The 21,628-nt window shown below is 42.2% G+C and overlaps 1 protein-coding gene across 2 annotated transcripts; it reads left to right on the plus strand.

Annotated features, from left to right (window-relative positions):
• The first annotated feature begins 1,468 nt into the window (after positions 1 to 1,468).
• Positions 1,469 to 21,198, plus strand: nvl (nuclear VCP like). Of its 2 annotated transcripts, XM_079730799.1 has the most exons (28): positions 1,469 to 1,537; positions 1,908 to 2,019; positions 2,403 to 2,508; positions 2,907 to 3,127; positions 3,361 to 3,984; positions 4,716 to 4,791; positions 5,750 to 5,820; positions 6,444 to 6,496; positions 6,871 to 6,961; positions 7,217 to 7,280; positions 7,442 to 7,699; positions 8,145 to 8,286; positions 8,581 to 8,663; positions 9,047 to 9,181; positions 9,547 to 9,648; positions 10,264 to 10,381; positions 11,090 to 11,234; positions 12,085 to 12,505; positions 12,897 to 13,115; positions 13,518 to 13,622; positions 14,162 to 14,224; positions 16,401 to 16,520; positions 16,764 to 16,863; positions 17,371 to 17,477; positions 17,696 to 17,772; positions 18,414 to 18,502; positions 18,810 to 18,907; positions 20,604 to 21,198. In XM_079730799.1, the coding sequence occupies exons 6-28, from the start codon at positions 4,732 to 4,734 to the stop codon at positions 20,646 to 20,648; spliced, it is 2,766 nt and encodes a 921-aa protein (XP_079586925.1). In that variant the 5' UTR covers positions 1,469 to 1,537; positions 1,908 to 2,019; positions 2,403 to 2,508; positions 2,907 to 3,127; positions 3,361 to 3,984; positions 4,716 to 4,731; the 3' UTR covers positions 20,649 to 21,198. The 2 variants fall into 2 exon arrangements, 1 of the variants encoding a protein (XP_079586925.1); XR_013811638.1 differs by lacking the exons at positions 17,696 to 17,772; positions 18,414 to 18,502; positions 18,810 to 18,907; positions 20,604 to 21,198 and having other exon boundaries at positions 16,768 to 16,863; positions 17,371 to 17,475.
• Positions 21,199 to 21,628: the final 430 nt, after the last annotated feature.

The raw sequence follows: 21,628 nt of genomic DNA on the forward strand, positions 1-21,628 counted from the left end.
CACAGGTGGGTGTGTCCACCTAGATGTGTGCTGGATAGATCAGCCTACCAGCCTATCCAGTGGACTGTAGCAAAAGATTTTCAAAACGTCTGGTAACGGCTAATCACACCACACATGGTGGCATGTAATGGGACCTTTAATATCGGATGTGCCCATTTACGTTGCATATACAATAGCCCTGAAGTGCAAAAAGATTTTTAAAAATAACACAAAATGAATGGCCATACTTACAAACAAACTTAACCTTCAAAACACATTTTGGAATGAAGAGGATATAAACAATAACAAACGGACACAAAAATCAATAAACCAATTTTTTAATGTTTATTTAAAATATCTTTGGAAATGGTGCAAGATGCCAAATAAAACAATTTGAAGAGGCAAATCGAAAACGAAAAGTAATATTTCAATGTTATGATTCAATTTTTTTTATTTATTCAAATCATTATGCCAGTAATTAATTTGCCTCCATACAGGCATTCATTTGGACTAAGCAACTTTTCGTAACACATTGGAAATCTTTGGAAAGCAATTAAAAGTTTATTCTCCTCGCATGACCCAGAGCTAGGCTACTGTATGCACTGTCTGCAAGTCAATAGAAGCGGCTTATGGAAAGGAAATGCTAACCAGGCAAACTCCTCTTCTGGATGCACAATGTGTATTTGGTGTACGATGTATTTGGAATTAAACATCTCGTCTGAGTTTGGGTAAGACAGGCCAAGGCCAATTTATAAATATATTGTATCCCTTTTAAAACAATAAGTAATGCTGTTGGGTTTTCTAAAATTCTGCCTAGTAACTTCTAGCAAACAACAGGCTCAAAACGTTCCCCCGGTCACTTTAAAGCTACTATATGTAACATTGACACCGAGTGTAAAATGGGTACTGCAGTCCAAAATCAACATAATAAAGTTGTCTCCGCCCGCCTCCTCCTCCCCAGACTCAAAGCTAACTGGTTGCCAGGTTGTGTATACTGAATGAACAAGATGAGCTGAGCAAACACTATTTTGAAAATTACGTGATAGTGAGGCGATGACCTACACTGGTGGATCATTGTAATGTGTACATTTGAGGTTAATTTGTTTGACAATTATAAACCAGCTTATACGCTTTAAAGGTTGGGTGGAATTGAGTACAATCTCAGGCATATCAGTTGAGCCAGTTGTTTGCTTGTTTTCATCATAGTCATTTGGTGATTAAGTACAGCTTAACTTGTTGCATATAGCTCCTTTTAATTAATGTGTTGTGAACTAAAAATTATCTTTTGATTATTATTCTGAAGTATCAAGTTAATATAGGCCTACTACTCAATTATTAGCTGTAATTGATTCATTATTAAAATGTCTGTTTTTATGCCATTGTGTAATATTCATTATCAATAGTTTATTGATTATTTGCTTGAAAAAAGTTTGGTTTATGTGACATACGCCACGCCCACTATTCAAGTAGGTTGTGGCGTCCGAATCAGAAAAGGGTTTGGAGTGGTCGGTAGGATTTTAAGGATGCCGAAATCCAAACTCAGCCAGGATAAATTACAGTAAGTAGATAGCATGCATTTTATAGATGGTCATATTATTTTATTATTACGTTATTCATGATTTTTGTGGAACTACTTTTGAATACCTAATTGTTTGCAGTTCAGTCTGAGCTAGCAGCTAGCCACTAGAGGTAGCACAACACGAATGCTCAACTTCCGTTTGCGCTTTTCAAAGTAAATGTAAGCTGGCAAAAGGGACGCCATAAGATTACATAGTGGAAGTAGGCAAATCATTGTCTTCCAGTAATTAGTGCAGTGGTGCTGTCTATGCTTAAAAATACATGTAAACTTGGATAATGTCATTTTAATTGTGATTATATACTAAACTTATCTTCACATACATTTATCCATCCATTCATCAACCTTGCAGGATACTTGAGTCTTTGTGGGCAGAGGGAGTGCACAGTTACCGGAGTGAAATGGACAAATTGAAAGTCAAGCAGGTTGCTGCAGCAACAGGCCTTGTGGTTGAGCAAGTAAAGGTATGACTACGATTATTATTCTTTAATTGGATATAACCACCAAAACAATAGTGTGAAGAAAATGTGTAGAAAATGTTGAAGTCAGAAGAACTCATCTGTCTGGCATATAAAAATCAATTGATCTTTTAAATGCTTATGTTTTTGAACGTTTTATTAGTTTGGAAAGTAATTCTACCTGCTTAAGAGTGCGAGGTAAATACAGCTCATTATTTTTTATTCAAGGAAGCATATAACCTTGTTTCAGCTACTGCTTTGTGCATGTGTACACGCCTTATTTCTAAGCTACTTGAGAGGTGTTGGTGAAAAGCCCAACCACATTGTAACACTGTACATTATGTGATAGGAATTAACTAATGGTCTTATTATATCTGTATCTTGTGAAGGTTTGGATTTACAACCGGAACAGGAAGAAGAGGAAGGGTAGTGAGGGGCAGATGAAGAGGGAGCAGTCGAGTTGCATGTTAAAATCTCACAGCTTTTCTGATGAAGGTAGCGTATTTTCACTTATTTCCGTCAAAGGGGAAGAGTGTTCATTGTCTCGTCAAGGTTCCTCTGAATTGAGAGAAATGTCTCAGTCTGATTGGGTGTTCTGCATTGGATACACAACAGCTTCAGCCAATCAGAACCAATCAAAGACATTATGGCGGTTTTCATTTCAATTCACAGATTGGAATTTAATTTAACTTAACCATATACTGATCCATATTTCCCTGTGTTTAAATTACAATCTTAAATGTTATTGCAAAGTCTCTGACTATAACTACAATCAAATGTTAAAGTCATCACCACAAACCATGCAAACCCCTTCCTCCACCAGGCTTCCAACCCTGCCAACAGTTACCATGTTCGAGTGTACTCCAACCTCCTCTGTGGTCCTTCGTACACAGGTATAATGTCCAGCGATGGGGGTCATACAACGACACCTGGCTCTCCTGTGGAGGCTACATGTAGCGAAGCCGGACGGGAAGACTCAAACCGGGACATGGACTTGCAGGAACCGGAGGAGGGAGAAGGGAGCTCTAGTTCAGGGGAGCAGCAGGAAAAAGAACAGGATCAGCAGCAGCATCAAGAGAGGGCCATTGAGATCATGCAGGCTGTGGAGGATCAGGTGAAAACATGGATTAATAGATTTGTGAATGCTCACTCATACTCACTCACATGCCCACAGACCCTCACTTTTTATTCAAATTAGATTGAATTTCTGCCTATATTTTTGTTTAAATCTGAATGTGTTTGTCTGATAATCAGCAGCAGAAGTTTGGTGCATATAAGGAAAAAATATACAAAATGTACAAACCAACTGTATGAGAATATGACATGTAAATCTTGGGTTTGTTGCAGGTCCACAAGCTCAATACGTGTAACTGTGAGGTGTTGGTGATGGTCTACAACCACAACAGTGGATCCCTCTACACCACCGGCACTGCTAAAGGACTAGACTTTCTAAACTCCCAGACCCCTGCAGTTCACTGGCAGTTTTCTGAGGCCATGTCCAACTCCTCCTCTGAAACAGTTACCGTTGAACAGGATGTGTTCTGTAAAGATACATTTACACACATCGGTTCATAAATACTTCCACTTGAATATGTTAATAAAGTGTGTTACTACTGTCGCATCTTCTACTATTAAGGATGTTAACCCACTCATTTTTTATATATTTTATTTTATGTTTTTAAATTGAGCTGTAAATATTATTGACCAAATTGTTTAATTGGATTTAATTTGAGTGTTAATGCATTGCGTTGTATGATTGTCTAGGCAAACTTAGTGATTTTTGTGTAATGGCTGTCCTATTTTGTACCGTTATTGGTCGTTTTATTTTGAAAAACGTGGCCCGGATATGTTTTTTTTTTTCCCGGAAAGAAACGTTCCCAGTGTTTACAACACGTGGGTTAGGCACAGATCTACAGGCGTCATACGAATTGTTGTGCTTGATTGTTGGATTATGAACAAGCAATTGTTACGGTATGTTTGACTGTTCAGACTCCATGACATATATTTTGCGGTACTTGCTTAATTGTGAACACCGGAACTCCTGTACGATGTATTCAAAGTGGGGATCTGTGGTTTACGATAACGTTACAGGTTTGAGACTTGCGCTGTCAGGTTACATCTTTCGCGGAATATTTACATTAACGATTGTTTTCATCGTATTCAGAAAGGCGATTTGATTGGCCGAGCCTTGTTTTATTAACGCCCAATTATGTCTAGGCGTGTTTAAGGTGTTTGACTCCCAGACGAAAGGTTGTGGCTTCGATACCCAATGTCCTCTGGGTACTAGCTACCGGATCACATGTATCTGAAGTCGCTGTAAACGTGAACATTTTTGGAATGTGTTTTGGAAATTGTTCTGATTAGAAGGACTTAAAATACAAACTGGAAATGACTAGTAATAACCGTTTTTCTTTCCAAGTCTCTCAAACTCTTTAATGTACAATCATTTGAAATAGCTGAATAACTGACTAGTATACAGTAATCAGTTAGACTGGGTAGCCCTTCCCATTCTGCCGGCGATTTGATAAAAAAAGAAAAAGTTTGTTGTGCTCACAATTTGGCCATAATAACAATAAAAGATGCTTGATACACTGACTGGTATATACTTTATTCAAAAAATACAAGAAATAAAAGGGATGACATTGAATAATACTCAAGTGTAAGTCCACAAGTAACTGACTTTCTTCCACCTCTGCGGGCAGGTGATCGAAAGCAGCAATGAAGAACCGAGGAGGTGGCGGCGGGATTGACGGGCGGCTCAAAGGCAGGGTGGAACAGGTGCGTGCCAATCATGTTCGAGAGCTAATCAGCTATGGCAACCAGTTTCAACACATTAATCCATAATGATAATATACTCCAATAATTCAAACGGAGCTTTTGGTACACCATACTTCAGACACATTTAATTTCGATACATGTGACAAAAAGGAAGGGAAATTGTGGGAGGCCTGAGGTTTTAGAAAAAGTTGTGCTATCCCTATCTATAAAGCACTAAGGATGAGGGGCCGTTGCTAAGGCTACCTTTTGCTACAGAAATCTGTTTTATTTGCAGATTGGTTGAAATTGCAGTGTAGCAGTGCAGTGGGTTGTAGTTTTAAACATGGTAACATGTCGTATCACCATTCTATGTGTTCTACTCCACTCCGAAGTCAAGTTGCGTTGTATTTGTAACTTGAAAGAGCCTATTCTCAGGGACTTCCACGTCACGCTTGCACTTGCTTGTGTGTGTGGATGTGTGAAGCTCTGTTGATGTCCACATCTGAGAGAGGGACATGTGTCCAGGACATTTATAGTATGACATATAACGTCACGGTGTATGGGTTTGGATGTGTGGAGCTCTGTCCGGGCAGCAGTTTAATTTTAAGTCCACCGATAAGGGTTAGGCTTCTGAGATAGTATATCAACCTGGTGTGTGGTTAATTTCAAATATAACATTTCTTAATATAATTGTAATACACAACGATGGTCTTAGCTTTCAAAACACTTCGTCCTTTTTCCCGGAGCTCTTAGCCTAAAACAATTGTTGTGTGTTGAGCTGAAACAGGGGGTTCACTTACACTACACGAATGCTTCTTACATTGCTATTGTGAATCGTATATCGATATGAGTTCTCTTCTGTTATCCATCAGCATGAACACCACGCTGATAGACACACACATGTGGCATTAGCATTGTGTTGCATACATTATTTCCTTTGGCTATAACCTGACTTTGTTTTTATGACATTGATTGGCAGTATCTCAGCTCCATCAACAGTGAGTACGTAGATGTGGCAGCCATGGCGCTCGAACTCCAGAAGACCTACAGGTTAGTTCAATATAATATGGGGCAGGATAGCCTCTAGTGGTTACGGTGTTTGACTCCCGACATAAAGGTTCAATCCCCAATTTCTGCAGTCTACCTTTAGGCATCCTTGAGCAAGAAGCTCTGATGCCTACCCCTGCAATGTATGCATTGTATTGATGTATACAAGACGTCACTGTAAGTCACTTTGGATAAAAGTTTAATAGGGCTTGTAAATCAGAATGCGTCATGGGATCTTTTGCTGGGCGATGCTCTGCCATATTGTGATGACTTGAGAGAGATTTGTAGCAATGTAAAATCATATATAAACATAAATATACCGACGTGATCTCATCATTGTCATCATCTTTGTTTTGTCATGTCTCACATGAGAAACGCTGTGGCAGTTTGAAACACAACAATGTCTCCCCATAATGACAAATAATTTCATGATTAATAACTAAACAATGACCAAAACAACATAACGACCAATAACATTCCATGCTCCTATACGAGGCGGTCACAGCCCCATTGTAAATATCAAGTTCTACTAAGTCTCCCATCCTTTTTAGAAGGTCCAGACTTCCAGTTTTGATCAGTACATTTATTTGTTGGTAGTGAAGTGTCTAATTGTCATGTATCGTTAGGATGGACTACGGCAGGAGGAATAAGATTGCCTTCAGGATCCAGGTGGAGAAAGGTAACTCAGAATCTGGCCCCCTAAGGTTTAAAGCCATTGCAGATGAGTGATATGGTAGTGGATATTGTGTACCTTGTAATGTAACCAGGTATTGACAAAAGTGGATTTACTTCTGATACTAAAATAACTCATATATTTTCTTCTCATCTGGCTGCCAATTAGACTTCTAATCTACATTTCTACTTGTTAATATCATTTTAAAAGACAACCGCTTAACTTTTGCCCGTTAAAAAAAAGAAATATATAAGTCGAGACCATTGGATGGGAAATGGTTTTCCCACACACAGATTTCTCTCAGCCATCTCAAGCCTCAACCTTCCTTGTTTCGTGTCAGACCGATCAGGATATAATGATGTTTCTCTTGTCTCCTCCAGCTCATGACAGTATTCTGACGGAGTCTCACTTGGACGATCTAGAGAGCAAGCACATGGCCAAGAGAGCCAAGCACAGCCACAATGACACTGGGTAACCCTGCCTAGTCAGGCTTATTCATGCTCTACTGTTCATGATGTCATGTTACCCTTTTATTACATATGACATGTTTAGTCACTAGTATGGTATGTGACCTTTTGTGAGTGCTATGGTTTGCCTTTATGTTTTAATCCCTAGCATATAATGTTGTTTGTTTGGCTGGTGTCCAAATAGTTTGCGTTGGTGTTGTTTTTGTTTTTTGGTCACGTCCTTAGTACCAAACACCCTTTTCTTCTGTTTGTGATGCAGGGATGACAGCAGCCTCTTAGAAGACAGCTCTGATGCGGATGAGGAGGACATCCTAGACCACTCGGTAGGTGGATCTCTGTTACGCCTCCCTTATGTTCGACCAAACACACAACGTGCTTCAACTTGAAAAAAAGGCTGATTAAATAGCCCACTCCTCTTCACACATCTCTCTCTCCTTCCTGTACTCCCTTCCCCTCCCACTCCTCCCCTCTCTCTCTCTCCTAGTCGGCCAATCATATGAACAACTCCCTGATGTCTCTCTACCGCCGGGGAAACCCAGACAGCGCCGGCTCCTCCCCCCGGCGTGAACAGCCCAAGGCCGCAAACTCTGCCTCCACGCCCAGCGGCCAAACCCAAACCCCAGGGGGTGCCACCCAGGTCACCTCGGGAGGGTGGTTCATCGACAAGGGCAGAACACTGGAACGACCCAACATATTGATCGACCTATGTGAAGAAGACGAGGCATCCAGAATCAATCAGACAGTATGTCTCTCTGTAACATAAGGATCATATTTATACAATGAATAACCTTTTTATTTATGCAGTGCCTTTTTTTTTAAAACGCAGTTTACAAAGTGCTTTGCAAAAGAAAATACATAAGATACAGAAGATGAATATTCAAATATAATAGGATATATAAATAGAATAACATTTAAAAGCGCATTAAGAGGAAAAACACTGAAAGGGCAGCATCAATTAAAAGCAAGAATATAAAAATAATTTTAAGAGAGGAATCTTTTGAGGGGAAAGATGTCTTTAAATTCATTCGCACATTTATTTAATTAGAATAAGTAACAGTAATCTGTATAAATGAGATTCAATTGAATGTTACTCATGATACAGGTATCTGTGTGTGTACATAACTGGTGTACTAGTCTATAGCATAATGGTCCAGTCTCCTAAAGGGCTGTAATGGATGTCCTTACAGGAGACTGATGTTTCCATGCTGGAACCGGAGAAAACGCCCAAGAAAGGAAGGCTACCGAAACGGTCAAAGAAGCAGAAAATGGAAAACGGAAAAAGTAAAAAGGACGACAAAGACATCGAAGCAAGCATCCTGAGCAAGAAAGGTAGAGCCGTGTGGGTCACATGACTCCTACTTTTAAACACATTAGAGACGGGCCATGGTATTTTGACAATGCACTGGATTGTTAATATTGATAAGTCGCATTTGTTTTTAATACCATAGAATTGTTTTTGCATATGATAACCAATTAGAATATAAAATCTCTTAGAAAATAGATTTGCAATGCATCCTGAACATTGTCTCAATATCTCTTGCAGTGTAGTTTATAATCTAATGAAACAACACTCCGGTTGACTACACATAGATCAGTTATTTATAGAACTTATTTATTTTCCAGTTCCAAACCGGTCCAAACTTCCCGAGCTGCAGTATCCAACGCTCAAGTTTGAAGATGTGGGAGGAAATGAGAATGCGTTGACGGTAAGCTATTCTTCACCCTTTAGCCCTTGGCTACCGTTTAGCTCTGCGCTACCCGTTAGCTCTGTGCTACAAAAATCTATAAATGTTTTTCTGAGATTTTTGTGCCTTTATGGACAAGTGAAGACGAACAGCACAGAGGCTGGAAGAGAGAGGGAACGACATGAATCAATCATATATATTATTCTGATATTAATTGTATTACTTTGTTCTATTTAAAAAAAACAACGATAAATCAGGAAGTCAACCCTTGCCATGTCACAGTCATTTCGTGGTCCGGTATTACCCTCCTGTTTGTACTGGGTTCTTTGGTAAATACAACACTTTGTTGGTGCAGTATAGCGAGTTGGGCTGTTATAATGGTGGTGTCCTTCCTCCTCCTGCAGGAGGTGTGCAAGCTGCTGATCCACATGCGCCACCCGGAGGTGTACCAGCAGCTGGGAGTGGTTCCCCCCCGGGGGTTCCTCCTCCACGGACCCCCTGGTTGTGGCAAGACCCTGCTGGCCCAGGCTGTAGCTGGGGTTAGTACACTCCCAGCAACACTCGGTCCCAACGATAAATGACAAACTATTCACTTGTTTTAGGCATTTATAAAGTTATCATGATTATTTATCATGATAAAGGCGCTACTTTATTAATGTCAGATTAGGGATTAAGGAACAACTTTTTTTGATTTTTTTTTTAATTATGTATGTTATCATTTTTGTTTTCATTTAAGTCAACTTATGCTGGTTAATATGCCAATTATTTGTCCCTCTTGTGAATGAATGGACTTTACATTTACATAGCGCTTTACAGTGAACCACCCCTCTTATCTAATGTGTCATGGTGGTCCTCTGGTCTCATGTGTCACGATGTGTGGTGATGCGATGGGGGGGTGGTGCAGGAGATGCAGCTGCCCATGCTGAAGGCGTCCGCTCCAGAGCTGGTGTCAGGAGTCTCCGGGGAGTCTGAGCAGAAGCTGCGGGAGCTGTTTGAGCAGGCCGTGGTGGGTCCCCTGAACTCTACTTTATCACCATCTCCCTTATTGAGGGTTACGGTTTCAGTGGTCTCCAAAGGACCAAATCACCCCCCCCCCCCGTACACCTAGCCCTTCTCAAGGCCAAGGAAATAACATAGGCGGTTATTGTGCAATAGGTGACGAATGGAGAGGCAGAATTGTTGCATTAAACAAAACATGAACAAAGTAAAGACTCTTTAACCCAAATGTTCCCTAAAGAAACGAAAACTCGATTTTAATGCGTAAAAGCAATACACGGCTCACACACACACCCACGAGAAAGGAAATGTCTCTGTATTGAATATCCCTACGGGATATGTAGAAAATGCTTGGCTGCTTTGTAACCACTCTACTGTCTCAGATTCTGCATATTTTGCTATTATCTGCTGAGCAGCCAATGTCATATTTGCATAAGGTGACTTGCAATCAAGCATGTTGGGCTCAACCCTTCTCAACACTATGATAATTATAGTTATCATTCAAATGGCCCAAGGAGAAATGCTAATCCCAGGTGTCTCATTATCTTAACACCTGCTTCACCTGTTTGTCTTCCCTGTCATCGTCATCATCATCATTCTCTGCCTTCCCCCTCCCCCTTGGCAGACGAGTGCCCCGTGCATTCTCTTCATAGATGAGATCGACGCCATCACCCCAAAGAGAGAGGTGGCCTCCAAGGACATGGAGAGGAGGATTGTGGCCCAGCTCCTTACCTGCATGGATGGTAGGGACACACAGGGAGCACACCGCAAACACACAAGCACATACACAGAGACACGAACACACACAGAGACATATGAACACACACAGAGTCATATGAACACACACACAGACACATGAACAAGCACACAGAGACACACACACACACACACACACACACACACACACACACACACACACACACACACACACACACACACACACACACAATACTTTCAGTCAGACACACCCGAATACAGACACACACACACATAAAGTACATGAGCACAGACACATGAACAAATGCTCAAGCAAATACACACACACACACACACACACACACACACACACACACACACACACACACACACACACACACACACACACACACACACACACACACACACACACACACACAGGGGAACACAGAAGCATGACCACACACACTCACAAATAAACACATGTTCATTCACACTTTATTATGTATTTTTTAATGGGCCATTCTAGGTGAGCAGCTGGATTGGTTAAAGCGGTAGAGACGTGCCTATTTCCTGGTATAACTTGCACAGCATCCATTTTAAACGAAGTATTAAGATGCACTTCATACCAGACCCCATCCAATACTGGATACTTTGAACTTTTACTTTACTTTCTCTTATTCTACACAAATGAACATAACTAACAGATCAATGCTGGCTAGGGGTTTGAATTGTACTGAACCCTCCGTCTCCAGACCTGAACTCTCTGGAGGTGACGGTCCAGGTGCTGGTGATCGGGGCCACCAACCGCCCAGACTCCCTGGACCCTGCGCTGAGGCGGGCCGGCCGCTTCGACCGGGAGATCTGCCTGGGCATCCCAGACGAGGCCGCGCGCCTGAGGTAGGGCTCTGGGGCTTTAAACACGGCTTCAAATCTGCTTTTAGCATGGTGTTTAACATGGCTTCTAAATCGTAAATGTGAGTTGAATGTTTTGGTGCACAACAGGACAGATGGTTAATAAACAAGGACAACATACACTGCAGATTGTAAACCTGCTTGTATCTCTGCTCAGCGGGGGGAAAGTTACATTTGTGTTCAGTTGACTCATTCTCCATCATACATGTTGGAAATGAGCAGTTCATTTTGGTGCAGAAGTGAATGCCTAGGCTGTGTTCCAATCAGTTTAAAACACCATGTCCTACACATACTGTTCACAACCTATTGACATGTTGCCCTGCACTCATCATACAGATTATCACACTGCCTAAAACACAGACACCATCGTTGCTCAGAATGCTAACAGCATGCCTCAGTCTCTAAGTCTCTTAGCATGCACAGTGTCTTTTAAACAGTGAACAGAAACACATAACACCTAACACTGGCTAGGTAGAATACAACCTCATGCCTTACTTGTGTTGAACAAAACAAAGTAGAAAACGAATGAAGCTATGGAAGCTGCTAACCATTTGTTTGTCAAACGCCTGCACTGCATGACACGATTTAAATCTTCCCCGAGTTTTGTTTGACTCTGGGCTGAAAGATCTTATAATACACCTTGTCCTCAATTAACCTTAAGTTTGACCAAACTGACCAAACCGGCCAAATCCTTTCATCCACACACCATCAACCCTTGTTATCTGGCTGTTGTACGTGAACTGGATTTGGCCTTCTTCGTGAGACCAGAGCATTCCAATGAACCATCCATTAGCGAGGACATTAAAGCCATTGAAATGTTTTCCTGGGACTCCAGGATCCTGAGGACTCTGTGCAGGAAGCTGAAGCTTCCGGAGGACTTTGACTACAAGCTCCTGGCCAGGCTGACGCCGGGCTACGTGGGCGCCGACCTCATGGCTCTCTGCCGCGAGGCCGCCATGAGCGCCGTGAACCGGGTCCTCCTGGACCTGCATGACCACGCAGCCAGGGACGCCCCAACGGCGCCAGAACCAGGACCAGAACCACGCCCTTCCCAGACAGAGGCTCCTCCCTTGGAGGTAAAGACGGAAGAACCCCCTCCTGTGGTTGAGGCGGAGGGCGACCCTGAGGCCATGGTCGAGGACCCCCCCACTGTTGACCCATCAGAGACTGAGCCGACGGACCAATCAGAATGCCCGGAGGACTCTAAGCAGCTCGATGTTGTCACTCCAGCCCCAGAACCCGTCAAGGTTATTAAGGTCAGTCGGAGGGGGATGGCTACTTGGTTAGCCCAAGGGGATGAGGCTACACTTTACCTTCGCGATAAGCAAATCGATATAACACAACCTCCGATATAACGCAAACGCCAATATAACAACAAATTTGCAGGGTATATTTTTTAACGTTTTCCCATTTAGATAACCATCAGTTTAACTATTACAGTTGTTGCCGTATGAACAAACAAAATATCATGAATTATGGTGCTATCTTCGAGCAATTATCGATAAGAAAACGACTGCTAAACCTCTACGAGTAGAGCTTAAACTTGCTACTTTTTTAATCAGCCTTTAAAAAATTCGAGCTATTGTACCTGGCTGTGAAACGCACCCAGATGCCCATTCTGAATGTGTTTCCCTCTCTGTACAACAGGGGGAGCTGTGGCGCCTGCAGCAGCTGCTGAGGAGTGCTGAGCCTCTGTCTCCAGACCAGCTGGCCGGCCTCTCCATCCTCCTGTCGGACTTCCAGGTGTCCCTGGCCAGCGTGCAGCCCTCGTCCAAGCGGGAGGGCTTCGCCACGGTGCCTGACGTCACCTGGGAGGACGTGGGGGCGCTGCAGGACATCCGGGAGGAGCTGACCATGGCCATACTGGTAGGAGACCAGTAGATAGCTTTAGGTTGCTGAACGAGTCCTCGGTTCTTGGAGAACACAGGGAGGTGTTTCAGCGTCCTGCAGGCAACTCTGCAACTCCATCAGCAAACTCTGGAAGTATCGGTTAGGTTTTTCCACTGTATATGGTTATTATGGGATATGTGGTTCCGCGTCGGGCCGGTACTTTTGTGTTGACAGGTGAAAGGCTATTAGCTATTAGCCTCCACTTCTGATGTCCGCAGTCTACCTGTATTTACCTCAATTGTAATTGTCAACCTCAATTACAGATAAGTAACTAATGATTACTATTAAACTAATAGTGTGTGTGTGTGTGTGTGTGTGTGTGTGTGTGTGTGTGTGTGTGTGTGTGTGTGTGTGTGTGTGTGTGTGTGTGTGATCAAGGCTCCGGTGCGATCTCCAGAACAGTTCAGGGCCCTTGGACTGAGTGCCCCAGCCGGGGTCCTTCTGGCCGGGCCCCCGGGCTGTGGTAAAACCCTGCTGGCTAAGGTCAGTCCCTCATGTTTCTCATGCCTCTTTACGCCATGAAGATTTATAAACGTCTCTAGTGTTTTATACAACACAATGATCCTGCATTTAGTTCACGCTATGAAAATGTATACACATTTTAGAGTTTATTTAAGATTTAAAATTATATAAAAAAAACTATATTTTCAAATACACATACAGTACAGTGAAATTATGATGGAAATGGGAATATATATTTTTATTTTGTTTTGCAACCGACAATTTCACTTAAGTCTTGTCTCATTTTAGTGTTTCTCTGTGAATAACTTTTACTGGTTATGTGTAACTCATTTATTTGTTGTGTTGTTTTGATAAGCACTTTGTGCTGTTGTCCGGGAAAGGGTTGTATAAATAATGTTCTATTGAATGGATTAATGATTCACTCTGCCGGTGAAATACACCTTAACTAAGAGTTGTATTGTGGTGCTGGTATGGTATCTTGTCAGGTGTGTCAGTCTCATTCTACTGGTATTTGGTATAACTCACTATGTGTGTGTGTGTGTGTTTGTATCACATGGCAGGCGGTGGCCAATGAATCAGGACTGAACTTTATCTCCGTCAAAGGGCCAGAGTTGCTCAACATGGTGAGTGCTGACCTCCTCTCTCACATTAAAATACAATTGCTGCGAGTCAGGATCCTCGTTTTTTGAGACGCTCTTATTTTGGTGCTATCCATCTATCTGTGTTCATTCAACCCATGTTCAGCAGTGTTTTAGTAAAAGTCCTCTTTTTAGTCTCATGTTCCCACACCACAGCCCGATCGTTACGGCTCCAGGACCCCTTCATTGACACCCTCTAACCAAAAGGGTTTCCAAATCTAATATCATTTTATAATTTAGCATTTTATCAATATTGTAGTGACCTAGGAACTATTCATGCAACATTATTATCGATAGTGTAGTGGCCTGGGAAGTAATTATTTGAATATGATTATTTAGCATCATTATGAGTTAGCTGAGGTGTGCTTCAATTTCTGGTCTTAACTTCGTGCTCTTAGGTTTATTGATCAACAAAAATCCACAATTATTATCGGGATCACTGCAGAGTAGAACAATAAAACACCAGTTTAGTAAATGCAACCAGGGTCCATACGACGTAAGGACGCAGAAACATGACTGCTGCGGTTTATATAGGCCTCATTCTCTATAGGCGGCCTGTCGGCCGTGGGTCTGTGGTGTTGAACAGCCTATGGCCCCAGGGATTTCCTGTCCCTGCTATCGTCCCTCCCAGGAGACCCCAGCTCTTCCAGTGTTGACACAGAACCGTCCTGTTGGCCGCGACCTCAGCATTCATTTCACTATCCTGTAAAGCGGCTTCATTTATTCATCACAAAGAGGAAATGTACACGGCCATGCAAGTCCGTCCCACCGTTTCTGCCTGGGATCACTCCATGGGGACATGCATCGTTAAACTTTACACTTTCAGTGGTGTGTGTGTGTGTGTGTGTGTGTGTGTGTGTGTGTGTGTGTGTGTGTGTGTGTGTGTGTGTGTGTGTGTGTGTGTGTGTGTGTGTGTGTGTGTGTGTGTGTGTGAACTTCTCAATGGCAGCTCCCTTTTATAAGTCACCCTATAAGACTAGAAGGCCAATAGGACCACAGAACTGGATCACCTGACTGCTGTTAAGGGGCGGGTCTTTGCAACGTGACCCACTGGCTTGTCCATTTTTCACAGTAGCTTAGCAGCCATCGGTATGCTGAGCTAATGTTTAGCCACTAATTTACTAGTTTAGCCAGCTATCCGCAAGGCCGTTTCAGAGATGCTCACAAAGGTCGAATTGACGCCGTTATTGGTTGAAAGGCACCATCTTTGATGCTACTAATGTGCACTGCTACTAATATACCAAAATACAAATTCATATAATACTTATCTTGTGTTACGTGCCTTGTGTTGCTAGGGGTATTTGTGGGCGTGGGTTCTGTCTTTCATCCGTCTTTCTCACCGGTCCCTCCCCTCGTTGGTTCCTATTGAGTCATACAGCTACTCGGTAATGTGAAACTGGGCCATGCAGCACTTTTGTTTGTGGTTGCTCTTTATTACATTGTGGTTTTGGTTTGTTCTCAACCTGTGTTGAACTTCTGACGAAGCACCTGGCCCATGCCTCAAGGCAGACTGTGGCTGCATGTGTACAATGTGTACTTTCTGAGGGGGGAGGGGGGCTGGTGTCTCGTGTCCATGCATGGTCTCTCATGTCTCTCCTGACCTCAAGGGCTGATAGTATAGTGTGACAACATTCAGCCTCTAGAAAGAAATGCACTTGATCAAACAGCAGCATCAAGCTGTATGGGCCCTCACCATATTACCTCACCACAGACCAGTATGTTGGCATCTGGCCCTATGTTGTGGCTTGAAGCGTCATATGGTCGCAGTTGATGTACCGCTGCCTTTGTTGATCCATTGCTTTTGATCTAGAGTATTTTATTTGTTTTAGTGTCCATGTTTGACACAGACTGTGAAACATTTATTTTAAGCGGGGCTATATAAATACTTTATATTTTGTTATCTTATGATATTATATATTATATTATGTATAGATTTTTTTTTTGCATTAGTAGCTTGATGCATTAATATAATGCTCTAATAGTCAGATTGAAAGAATATTTTTGCATCACGTTGTCTGTGGCTTAAACCGAAGACAGGTGATGAACTTTTGAACCCTTTCACTATTCCAGCTATTCGTTACTATAGTATTGGTATTGTTTAGAACATTTGAACAGTATGGTCTAATATAATTTCTCTCCTACCCTCCGTCTTCGGCACCAGTACGTGGGAGAGAGCGAGCGCGCTGTTCGCCAGGTGTTCCAGCGTGGAAGCAACTCGGCTCCCTGCGTCATCTTCTTTGACGAGATCGATGCACTGTGCCCTCGCCGCTCCAGCCACGAGGTCGGTTCACTCAACAAGTCTCAACAAATGGTCCCACACTGATATGCTATAATGTTTAAAGTTTTATGTCACACGATTTTGTCTCATTAAATTGTAGCTTTGCACTATCGATTTTGTATATGCTCAAGGCTACCCTTCATATATATGTATATAATTAGCATTTAGCACATGCTAACCTTCTAGCATGTGCTAACCTAAGGTGTCAAATAGGTTGTGTTGCTCACAGGGCTAATGTCTGTCTAGTCAGGTGCCAGTGTGCGGGTGGTGAACCAGCTGCTTACGGAGATGGATGGACTGGAGACACGCAAGCAGGTCTTCATCATGGCCGCGACCAACAGGCCAGGTAGGCAGAAAGACTCACAGGGCTTTTCTCAACCTTTATCATCGCTGTCATCTTTTGCGGAACAAGTTTGGCCCCAATTCACAAGTTCCCTTTCCGCAAAGAACGGTTCAAATTCCTGTAAGTGTTCATCGACACACACATTTTACCAAGGATGCATCATTTTGTAACTTGTGTGAACTTGGACGCACAGATATCTCAGCAATTATTCAGAAGCAATATAAGTCCATTTTTTATTATAAATAGACATACAATTTTTGTGTCTATTATTAGTAATCAGCTGAGGTTCAATTGTTGGGAGGACTGCAGGCGTCTAGTATGACTAGCAAATATGTTCTCGACAAGAACACAATTCTGTACATACTTCCACAGCCTTGGAAGTATGCCTAGGCTTGGCAGTAAACTAATTCCCTGGCAGTAAACTAATTACCTCAATAATTCTTGAGTCAGAACAGATTTACATTTTATAGTTTGTTTTAATCAATGTTTTGTTTTCATTTTCCCTCCTAGACATCGTCGATCCTGCTGTCCTGCGACCCGGACGTTTAGACAAAACGCTGTACGTCGGCTTACCTCCGCCTGCGGATCGCCACGCCATCCTGCTCACCATCACCAAGGTAACCACTACTCTTCTGTACGGGGTACCAAGCAATCATATCCAATAACAAAACCAGCCTCGTCCAACTGCGTGAGGTGAACACTGGACTTCCTCAGTTAGTTTCAACCGAGATAAGATAAGACTTTGTTGATCCCTGACGGGAAATGTGTGATCCCAGACGTATATATGGGAGCGGGTAATGCTCCCCACAGGTCCTAACGTTCCCTCTCATCGCAGGGAGGAACCCGCCCAACCCTTGAGAAGGACGTGAACCTAGAAGAGATCGCTCACGACATCCGCTGTGACTGTTTCACGTGAGTCTCTCTGTTCTCCCCACGGCTTCATGAATAGAGATCTGGATCCTTTGTGTACTCAGCACAAGCCTCCAGGGCCTCCGCTGGCCTACATCCTATAATGTGTTCCTTTGAGGTTTGTGTTGGCCCTGCTGAGCGCCACTTTAGAAGCAATCCCTTTGGATCTCTGACGTTCAATGACATTAGTAGTCTTTTTAGTGGACTACCCTTTTATCCAAAGCGATAATCAGAGTAGCCAATCCAAACCAGAGTAACCACAGTATCCGACCTAGTTCCTGAAGGAACGACAGAATTCTGAGTAGCTGTAGGAATAAGTTTATCATATAATTATTCATTAACTTCAATAGAAAATGTCACTGATGCGCTTCTAAATGCCACAGAAGGTATTCTGCTGTGAGCTATAATGTCATATCCAGTTCTACAATGGCTCACTATACCGAACAGACCTAGGAGGCTATTAACCCTTGTACGGTTGTTAGAATGCTAAGCACCTCTGTTCCTTATTGTATCTTAATGATTTTTGTGCGTTAATGATGAGTGTGTCGTAACGGGTTTTCTCTGTGATGTGTTCTGTGTATGTGTTAACATGTTGTGTGTTGTTTGTTAACTTGTGGGTTAACGTGGTGTTGTTGTTTTCCCAGCGGTGCTGATCTGTCGGCATTGGTGCGCGAGGCATCCGTCAGCGCACTCAGGGCTCATCTGACGTCCCGCCCCTCTTCAACATCCTCTGGTAATTCCACTTATTGTTTAACCCACCGGGGTAACACTCTATCCGGATAGCCCGCGGTTGAGTATCCGTCAACTGTTGTCACAACTTTGTCACACTTTATGTCAGTTGAAACTGACATATTGTGTAAATTGACACACAAAATGGTTGACGATATATTAATTTGGTGTTATCCGACTATTAACTGAATTATGTTATTCAACTTTTCAAGATGATGGCGACTAACAATCTTCGAACATGTTTCAGTTGAATATCATGTCACATCTCATTTGTCTTTGACATCTAATATTACCCATGATGCATCACTCAGATCACACATTCTCCAGCGGTCCCGTGGCTGACATCAAGGTCACCAGTCAGAACTTTGAAGACGCTTTCAAGAAGGTCCGGCCTTCTGTCTCTAAAAAGGTGAGTCTCATCCCCATAAAGACCCGTCATCCAGAATATATTCTTGTTTTTTCAATGAAAACCTCTTGGGATAATGTTCCTTGTACTGCTCAAGTAATAATAATTTGAAAAATAAAAAATAATTAATTTGTTTTGCTTATTTGTGAAGCTTTATTTGTTCACCTTGATCACAATTACAATTTCAAAGGTCTGACATACTCACATTATAATATTCAACAGCTCCTCACCCTATGCCCTCTAAAGAGCAGGTAAAAGTCCCCTAAATATGAAGGAAGAAACCTCCAGAAGGAATGCAGTAAAGGGACCTCTCCTTCCAGACAGTTAGGAGGGCAATCGCTGCCAACGGTAGACAAGAAAACCAAAATTTAGTTATGATGGTGTAAAACATCTTAATAGCCAATATAATTATGGCATCACAGAATATATGTGCACATTGCCCCTTGAACAGGCCATTATCTTTTTTTATATTGCTGTAAAATATTTGAACATCGACCTTGGATCTTTGCACGTGCAATTCTGACCCTAGTCGATCAATTAACTTGAGTGGGCTCTTCATGAGTTCTGTACATTCTGACAGCTAGGCTGTCTGGTTTCCAGCCGTAGAGGTATTTACGCCTGTCTGCTCCTTAATGACATGCTGTGCCAAATTGAATGCAAGTCACTTTGGATAGATGCATCTGCTTAATGAACTCATTATAATAATAATAATTATTATTATTCATTCATATGCCCGTCATTCAAGGAATTCCCAATAACTCTGAAAAAAGACAGATTCCAAATGAAAAGCCTTTAACATATACATTGAGTACAATGCTAGTCTTGTGAACTGTCCCTCGCCAAATGTATGGAATAAGTTGGTTCACGGTGCATATTATCCTGTACGGGCCCCTGCAGTGCAGAACCCAGGAAGAGGGAATGCTAGGTCACATGTCTGCATTATGCTAATGGTGCATTTGTCTGCGTGTCCTCGGGCTGCTCCGCTCTCGCAGGGCGTGGTATCACTGGAAGTAATCATACGCCCCAGGGCGCGGCTTCTGGCTGCAGAGAGGATGTTGTGACCTAGCGTCCGTCAGTTTCCACAACCAGTACACCTTTAATGAGTTCAGTGACCATGGAAACCAGTTGAACCTGTCTCAGTTTAGTAGACATGACCAACAGCGGATATATTTTGGCAAGTCTACTTCCTCCCAAAACACAGCATGGCTCAAACCATAAACCTGTTTTAAGAGCTCTTTATTGACTCTATACTCATGTCTATAAACCAGCCTCATCTACTGGGGAAACCAACAGTTTGCGTTGTGATAGGGCCAGGGTCAACGCTGCTAAAGGAATGCTTTGAACAGACACCATATGTAAATATGTTAATCCCTGACTCAAACTTTCCACGGTTAGGTTGTGTCAATCAAACAAGGCCATGTGACGTAGAAGCAATGGTTCACATGTTTTAAATATTTGGCATTAGTGGATACCAACAAACAGGGATCACACAGCGAACCTGAGCAAGCTGCAAAACGTGTAGCGCAGTGCACTGGTTTTGGTTGAGACTAGAATAATCCAGAGCTGCACTTTTTCTGTGATTAACGTTGACTATTTAATCTGAAAATATATTGCTACTTTACTGGGGAACAAGCCAAAAATATTGTTAGTATTTGTACTTCAATCAACCTATGCAAATTTCCTCTTTCCTTCTCCTTAGGACCAAATGATGTACGAACTGCTCAAGGAGTCTCTGACACGTTGAAATGTGATTGGATTACAACATTGACAACAGTCTGTGTTAAAGCTGTGTTATCATTTTGTATGTAAACATTTTTTTGCCCTATTGTAGAACATGTTTTGATACATCAATGCAGGCCTCACGGTGGATTCTGATTAAAGAGACCCAGCATACTCCTCTTTTTGTTGCCTTGTTTCTTACATTTATTTTATATGATTTATTTATTCTTATAAATAAGTAAATATATATTTAGACGTTTTCTACGCCACAGGAGAAGGAATCCTCGTCGCCAAAAAATAGAAAAATGATCAGGCAACGTGGCAGGCGAATCAAAATACGACATTGGGGTAGCTTTTCCCAGGATTAAAGATCTAATGAAGGATTACGATTTCCAAAGGGAAGCTGAAGTGGCCTGCTTTCGTCTCGACAAGTCAATGTTACTGTCTAAATTACAAGCCTTTCTTGTTGCTTGTGTAATTCATTACATAGGCAGCATAACGGTAGAACACGTATAGTTAAAACCCAAAGAACCTCATTGGTGGATAGCAACATAGGCTCAGTTGATTGAATAAGGGTTTCATTCCATGCCGACTACCTCGCACCGATCCATCCACAGCCGCTCTGTCTTCTGATGATGATCTCTGACAATGCGCACATAGAAAAATAAAGTAAACAATGTATCACTACTAATTAGCTGACTTAGTCCATGCGTTGTAGAGCAATATAAGCACTAGTTAGAAATGTTTGTATTCGTTATACAGTTGTTAAGTGATGCTATAGGCTAGACTACAACATAGTTGTCAATAGAACCATGGCAACATAATGCCCTTTCTTGCTCGAGGAGTAATTACTCAGACATGCTCACACTAATGATTCAATGCAATTTGAAGTATGTTTGAAATGACGTACCTCATCCCCCGAAAGAACTATGAGGTAGTGTTGGATGACATGCCATAGCTTCTTGTCACATACCACCTACTGTAGACTTATAGTGCAAGACTAAA

Source organism: Pollachius pollachius (genome assembly GCF_949987615.1).
Source record: "Pollachius pollachius genome assembly, chromosome: 2".
Lineage (NCBI taxonomy): Eukaryota > Metazoa > Chordata > Actinopteri > Gadiformes > Gadidae > Pollachius > Pollachius pollachius.